Source organism: Erpetoichthys calabaricus, chromosome 9, assembly GCF_900747795.2.
Source record: "Erpetoichthys calabaricus chromosome 9, fErpCal1.3, whole genome shotgun sequence".
In the NCBI taxonomy this organism is placed as follows: Eukaryota; Metazoa; Chordata; class Cladistia; order Polypteriformes; family Polypteridae; genus Erpetoichthys; species Erpetoichthys calabaricus.
In genome coordinates, this window is record NC_041402.2 from 141,385,340 (window position 1) to 141,393,129 (window position 7,790).

Consider the following 7,790-nt stretch of genomic DNA (forward strand, 5'->3'; position numbering starts at 1 on the left):
ATTCGCTTTAATGGTGGCGCCGACCCTGCGTACAAGATTCTGGAATTTGTTCCATATTCCTACAAATCTTTGTCTGAAGAAATGCTTCTTAGCTTTTTTCACACATTCCCTTAATTTCAATTTAGAATGTTAGCAGATGTATTTAGCTTTCTTTAAGGCATGATTTCTGAAAATTCCATAAATCCAACCATGCTCTGAAAGACATCCCAAGAGCTTTGACATCATGGCAGGAAGCAATCCTGAACAGGATGCCAGTGCACCTCCAGGTTTATTTACGTATGTACCTGTTTACACTTGCTCCTCTACTTCAATTTGAACTTGAACATGGGTAGTTCAGAGCTGCTAAATATCCTAGCATATAATTCTGAGGTACAGGGAGGAATCCTAAGAACTTGAGGAAAACACACATGGACATGGTGAGAACATGCACATTCCATGCAGACAGACCAGGATGTGAACTTATGACACTTTAGCTGTGGCAAACCAGAATACCAATATTTGTGTTCTAATAAAAGTGCAGGAGCCATCTCTGAATGTGATGCCATTCTCACAGACAAACCTACTCATGTGAGATCATTTTAGATGTGCTCATCCACTTAACTTGCTTCCTTTAAACTGTGGGAGAAAAAATGAAACCCTGAAAAACAAGAGGTAAAAACATGAGAAAAATATACAAACTGCAGCTGGAGTCACTATTGACCAAGTGCAGTTTTCTATCTCCTATGTGTTTAATGTGCTCATGTAGTCTACATCCATGCAAATGTTTATTCTATATACTGGGAAGTTACAAGAAGCGTGATTTATTTTTTTAAAATGTCCTAAAGAGAGGAACTTAAGAGACCACAAAAAAAGCTGTTAAAGAGATAAGGGATCATGTGAAAGACCACCACAAATTAAAATGATAGGGGAGAAGACAACAAGAAACAGGCTGCTCTTTGAAAACACTCAAGAAGACATAACAAGATTAATTGGGCACTGACATGCTTCAGTCTAATCCATCAGAAATTATTCATTTCAACAGTGAATCACAAAGGCACTTTTTCCATTCATTCATCCACCCATTCATCCATTATCAAACCTGCATAATGCAATTTTGAGTTGGTGGGGCTGAAAGCTATCTGGCAACTTTAAGCAGAAAAAACCCTGGGCAGGCTGCTTTTGTTAGTTTAAGTTAATTATATTACATAGAATACTCTATCCCAAAACTCTTTATGCACAAATATAATTTAAAATATAAGTTATACAGACCATTAAGGAAATGTGTTTAAGGTCACATTAATTTCCATTGGTAGAATAAAAATCCATGGCTTTGTGAGTTTTAATCTTTCCATTCATCCACCTATTATCTAATCCTGGGTCATGTGAGCCAATGATGGCAGAAATGACTGCAAAGAAGGAACCAACCCTGAACAGGGCATCAGACAATAATGGAGTACATTTTTACACAGAGAATGACTTTGGAGGTACAAATTAACCTAACACACATCTTTAGGAAGAAAGTGAACTAGCCAGAGGACAACCTCTGTGCAGCCACAGAAAAAATGTGGAAACTCCACATGAGCAGAGTCTGGGCTGATATTCAAACAGAGGAATCTGATATAAGTTTAAATATAACAGCTAAATGAGAACACAGTCATAAAGATCAGCATTGCATCTTCCTCCATCCTCACCTCAATTTCCTTGTCCCGTTCAGCCAGAGTGGCCCTCAGCTCCTCGTTATTTTCCAGCAATGCTTTTCCAAGTTCAGCTGCGAGGGTCAGATCTCTGCTCAGTGACAGATCACTAGAATCGGACTGCAGGGAATCCTCAAGGCAAGATGGCTTAGTGAGTTCTGGAGTAACTAGTGAGTCCCTGCGCTGAGAGGGAAAGGGATAGAAGGGGTCTTCCAAAGAAGGGGAGGCAAGGCTATCTTTTCTTGACAGCGCCAGCCTCTGCAGTGACAGAGAAGCCATGCACGTTTGTAAAATGATTTTTAATCTCTGCCTTTTGCCTTGCAAATTTGACAATTTATTTAGGCTTATTTAAAGGGGCTGAATTTATGCAAACCTTTGAATGAATTGAGAAGGCTTTCGATAATGCCTCTGTGTCATCCTGATTTCTATTAAAGATACAGAAATTCAAGAATTTTGGCCAGCAGTAAGTGTGACTTGGCTCTTCTTGGCTCTTGTTCGGACTCAGTCCATGTTATTTTCTTTCTTCATGCCTCTTTCTGCCCTTTCAGTATAGCCTACAAAATGAAAGAAACAACATGCATCCATCACTCCGTTGTCTGATCAATTATAGGGCTGCAAGGAAGTCAGCTTAGAAATCAACCCTGGATGGGATGAAAATTGATTTAGGGGTAAAGGGGTAAATTTTGAATTACCAATCTATCCTATGTACATGATTTTGGGATAACAACAACAGCATTTATTTATATAGCACATTTTTCATACAAATAATGCAGCTCAAAGTGCTTTACATGATGAAGAAAGAGAAAAATGAAAATAAGTAAGAATTAAAATAAGGGAACACTAATTAACATAGAATAAAAGTAAGGTCCGATGGCCAGGGAGGACAGAAAAAACAAAAAAACTCCAGACTGCAGGGGTTCCAGGCCACGAGACCACCCAGCCCCCTCTAGGCATTATATCTAACATAAATGACCTCAATCAGTCCTCATTGTATTCAGGGTTCTCATGGAAGAACTTGATGATGACGGTCATGTGGACTTCTGGCCTTTAAACCATCAATGTAGGATGTAGAAGATAAATGGTATGGAAGATAAATGGTGTACACAAACAAAAGCAAGTGGAGGCAGGGGAAAAAAATTACCCAAATTAGCTAAGAAATAACCTCAGATCTACTGGACAGCAAATACAGTAGTGCTAAATACCGCTGCACTGTGCCACCCATGATTCAAATATGTTTGAATTTCTTCAAATTTAACAAAATTAATTATTTTATTTGCCTGCTTTATGCACTAATAACCAATGAGGCGATTTTTAGAATATACAGAACAAATTTAACAGTCAAGCGTACACGTACATTTTCACACATATTTTCTTGGGATGGCACAATGGCTTGCACTGCTTGCACACAGATCACGCCTTGTGTGTTTGAGTCTTGAGTTTGATTGCTGTCTGTGAGAGGTTTATACATTCTTTGCATGTCTGTGTGGGTTTTTCTCCGTTTTCGATTTTGAAGATGTGCATGTTATGTTAAATGGTGATTCAGAATTGGCTCCATGGGTGTGCGCTAGAATGTGCCTTGTGATGGACTGGCATGCTATGCTGGATTGCTTCCTGCACTGTGCCTGGTGCTACCGGAATAAACTCTGCCTTCTACCCCCTCACTATAATCCTTGAATTAAGTAGGATTGAGAATGTTATGTTACATCTTCACTCTTCCACAAACACCCCAGCATTGCAAGATATTTATAAATGAATAGAATGAAGTCATCTACTGTAAAGTTGAAACTATGTATGTATAAAATCTATAAAACCATTTACTGGCTTTAATTACTCAAAAAAGACAACTCAAACACTGCCTAACCTCACACCCATGAGCATATAAAAATGACGAATTACCACACAATAAACTGAAAAACTATTGTTCACAAAACAAATACACCTAGAAATGGCCAAACGCTAGTAGACATGCATGCTGTACATATGTATACTTCCACACCTGCACGCTTAAAGACCCTCGGGAGTGCTCAAGTAAGCTGAACAATCCCATCATCAAACAGATTGGGCTGCTTACAGCTAACTGTATCTCTGCTTTCGTCCTCAGATTCGACCCGTTGCCAGGAGATGATGCCTAGCATCGCCCCCTCTTGGTACCACAAGCCCCACCCCTTCCAGAACCGGAGGAATATAAATGGGGTACCTGACTATGGAGGTCATCTTTTGACCTGCCATGGAGATGGAGTCTTTGTGTTCAGTGCCATTTAGTTGTTTGAAGAGCACATTAAGTTTTATTAAGTTAGTAGCTTGTGTGTCCTGGGGGACTAATTTTTGTTTGAACTTTTTATTTTATTATTAAGTGGGTGTGGCCAGGTTGGCACCCCAAAGATTTCTGAAGCTGCAGCATTCTTCAGTTCACAACACATACCAAATTAACAGAAAGCACCCTGAGTACCTGGCCGTATACTGGTGGCACTTTTCTCATGCCATGCATTTGGGAAGGAAGCTTATTATTAGAGTGACAAGGCATTCACTACTTCTGTGAATAGTCACATATATGTATTAGTCCCACTTTAGGTGTCTAAATTAAAAACAAATCTTTATTTATTCAGTATTGTTCCAGTAAAGTATGCACACATTCCGCAGTGTACATATACTAGCTGCACACAGATCCTGGCCAGCTGCAAATGGCTTCTATGCACTTCAGCAGCAGTCACATCAGTTCTATTCAAAACTGTCACAAGATCCAATCAATCAAGTTCTGTGATTTTGAAGCTCACACCTTTGTCAATATGTACACTGCTTTGAGGCAATTCACCATTCTTAAAGAAATAGAACCAATATGTTTTTAGTCAATATAGCATATAATATTATTGGTGAAAGACACCAAGGAGCCATGACTTGTTGACAAGCATTTCTAATCAGTTCATCAAATACACTTTCTTTTGAAAGATGATGTAACTTAGACATGAAAATAATAAAAAAAATAAAAAAATACTGTAGCTGCAGAGATGACCTAAAGACTTAATCCTTTCTTAGCAGCCATTTGTGCAAGCACTTTTAAGATCCACATTTAATGTAACCCTTCTGAAATGACAAATGAAGTCTGGCCTTGCACTAATACAAAAAAGATTTTTTCTCCCACTGGCAAGCATACACCCTGCAAAAGATAATTTCATGAAAAAACTTCAACCTTCAAACAATAAGCTAGGCCAGTATCTCTAGTTATGAGTAAACAATTTATACTTCTTTTCTTGGAAATCATACAGTGTCTGCAACACTGACCACATGTTATAATATGAAAATGTAGTGCTTTGTGTCCTATGTGGTGATGTTGTTCCTTTTTTATGGTCATTGTGTATTGCATTTATTAATTTGAGTGAAACATACAGGTATGCAGTGTAGAAATGAACAATATAGAATTAGGAAATATGACAAAAAAATTAAACACGTGCATACATCACTAGAAAACAACCAACCAACAACCAACCAAGCCCCACCTCTAATGTCCTTATAAGTGCCATTCCCCTCCCTGGATCTAATCATTCTTCATAGTATGGTTATAGGACTCATAATATACATAATATATACAGGTCCTGTTGATGTGCTGACTCAACAGTACACGTTCAACTTTATGATTCTGTCTGCAGTAACTGTTACGATTATGTGAAGGTTTCCCTAGTAAGGAAACAATTAAATATGGTCACTACAACAGAGGAAACAGCATCTATGACCCCTGATAAACTCAAAGAATCTAGTAGTCTTGGACATAGTAAACATGCTGATCATGTTCACTCCCATTCCCTGCAAGATTATCCCTTAGATTTTCCTTAAGGGAGAGTGGAAACCTTAAAAATCTACTATAAGAGCAGGTTCTGCAAATTCCAGACTTGAAAAATGACACATAGATGCCAACATATTAAAAACAAAAACATTCCCACGCAATAGTGTTCTTTATACATGGCTGATGACTACAAAAACAATTTTGTCAAGACACACCCCACCAGCTTCAGTGCACATTCTTTCTTTGCTCGCCTATTAATATTTGGTCTGTTACCTTTTTGTGTAGCACTCTTTCCGCCTGTGGGCCTTTCTGTCCTGGTTTCTGTACATTCCTGATTCCTTTTTCTCTAACCCTTTATTTTATGCTACCAGGAATATCCACTAGACACTGGGCTTCGTTACCATGGCTGGCAAATGGGACAGCAAAAAACATACCCCACCTGATCTCTCTCTCTCTCTCTCAGCTCTCCCTCTCCCTCTCTCTCTCACCTTTAAATGCTGACTTCTTCCCCGACTCCCCAACTTCCATGTGTCCTCATTTCTCTTCCTGTAGCTTGCCTACCTGCTTTGTGCACCTGCCTTCCTCCATTTCTGTCTCCAGTGACCTCCAGGCAGACTTACAGTCTCTCCCAGCCGTGGTTCACTCTGAAGTTTCCTCTGTCACTCCCAAGGGCGAGTCCCATCTCTCAGTGGCAGGGCTATGAGGCAGGTGCTACTGTCAGCACAGGTGGGCGGTACATGCTGACATCACCAGTACCTGTAAACACAACAGCAAAGCTGTGGTAAAAGAAAGTGAGCTCTCATTAATGCACTTAGAACATGAGAAAAGAGGAGACATTTTATTAGTTTGTTTTTTTTTACATTCTTCGAAATGTTGCACACAAAGGTAAGAGCACATTGAGATCACACAAAGATGATACAGCTCTTTCAGTGAGTTTGGCTTCCCAAACTTATTTTACAGTAACCACTATTCTTTTTGCAACCTATATTTTCCTCCTCTGGACATTTTTCCTTCCCTTTATTTGTATTTCCACAGATTACCACCTGACTCATAGATTGAATTAAGTAGTTTTTTACTTCCTTAATAATAACAGTCTTTAAAGCAATATTTTCTCTGCATTTCACTGCATCCTTGTGATACAAACAGAACTGCAGCACCACTGCTACTTCAAATGCAATATTCAGACCATAATTCCACATTCATTGCTCTAGATGGAAACTAACAGTTTATGATAGATAAATACACATATCTATCATAAAAGAGACATACGCATTGAATGGTTCACTGCAAACATTGACACGGAGATCTATGTTGATTACTTACATAGATTTCAAACCGTTTTAGATGGGGAGAACAGCTAGAATAATATATATAATGTGGATATACAGCGTATATATACATATATATACTGCTCAAAAAATTAAAGGAACACTTTTTAATCAGAGTACATCATCAAGTCAATGAAACCTCTGGGCTATTGATCTGGTCAGTTAAGTAGCAGAGGGGGTTGTTAATCAGTTTCAGTCGCTTTTGTGTTAATGAAATTATCAACAGGTGCACTAGAGGGGCAACAATGAGATGACCCCCAAAACAGGAATGGTTTAACAGGTGGAGGCCACTGACATTTTTCCTTCCTCATCTTTTCTGACTGTTTTTTCACTAGTTTTGCATTTGGCTACGGTCAGTGTAACTACTGGTAGTATGAGGCGAGACCTGGACCCTACAGAGTTTGCATAGGTGGTCCAACTTCTCCAGGATGGCACATTAATACGTACCATTGCCAGAAAGTTTGCTGTGTCTCCCAGCACAGTCTCAAGGGCATGAAGTAGATTCCAGGAGACAGTCCACAGAGAACGTTATGCTGCCTGTAACATCGTTCAGCGTGACCGGTTTGGTGGTGAGTCAGTGATGGTCTGTGGAGGCATATTCATGGAGGGCGTACAAACCTCTACAGGTTAGGCAACGGCACCTTGACTGCCATTAGGAATCGGGATGAAATCCTTGGACCTATTGTCAGACCCTATGCTGGTGCAATGGGTCCTGGGTTCCTCCTGGTGCACGACAATGCCCAACCTCATGTGGCGAGAGTATACAGGCAGTTCCTGGAGGATGAAGGAATTGATACCGTTGACAGGCCCCCACACTCACCTGACCTAAATCCAATAGAACACCTCTGGGACATTATGTTTCGGTCCATCCAACGCCGCCAGGTTGCACCTCAGACTGTCCATGAGCTCAGTCATGCCCTGGTCCAGATCTGGGAGGAGATCCCCCAGGACACTATGTGTCGTCTCATTAGGAGCATGCCCTGACTTTATCAGGCATGCATACAAGTACAT

General features: G+C 39.9%; 1 protein-coding gene across 3 annotated transcripts in view; it reads right to left on the bottom strand.

Moving 5' to 3' along the window:
- The window catches only part of bicdl2 (BICD family like cargo adaptor 2), a 31,969-nt gene extending 25,848 nt beyond the window's left edge, over nt 1–6,121 (bottom strand). Inside the window, exons 1-2 of one of the 3 annotated variants that reach the window (XM_028810253.2) lie at nt 6,013–6,121; nt 1,671–2,227 (exon numbers count right to left, since the gene is read on the bottom strand). In XM_028810253.2, the coding sequence (XP_028666086.1) occupies nt 1,671–1,952 (282 nt within the window). In that variant the 5' untranslated portion in view covers nt 1,953–2,227; nt 6,013–6,121. Of the gene's footprint in view, nt 1–1,670; nt 2,228–5,724; nt 5,914–5,939 lie in introns of those variants that run through there. The other 2 variants (XM_028810254.2, XM_028810255.2) reach the window with 2 other exon arrangements.
- Between the last annotated feature and the right edge of the window lie 1,669 nt (nt 6,122–7,790).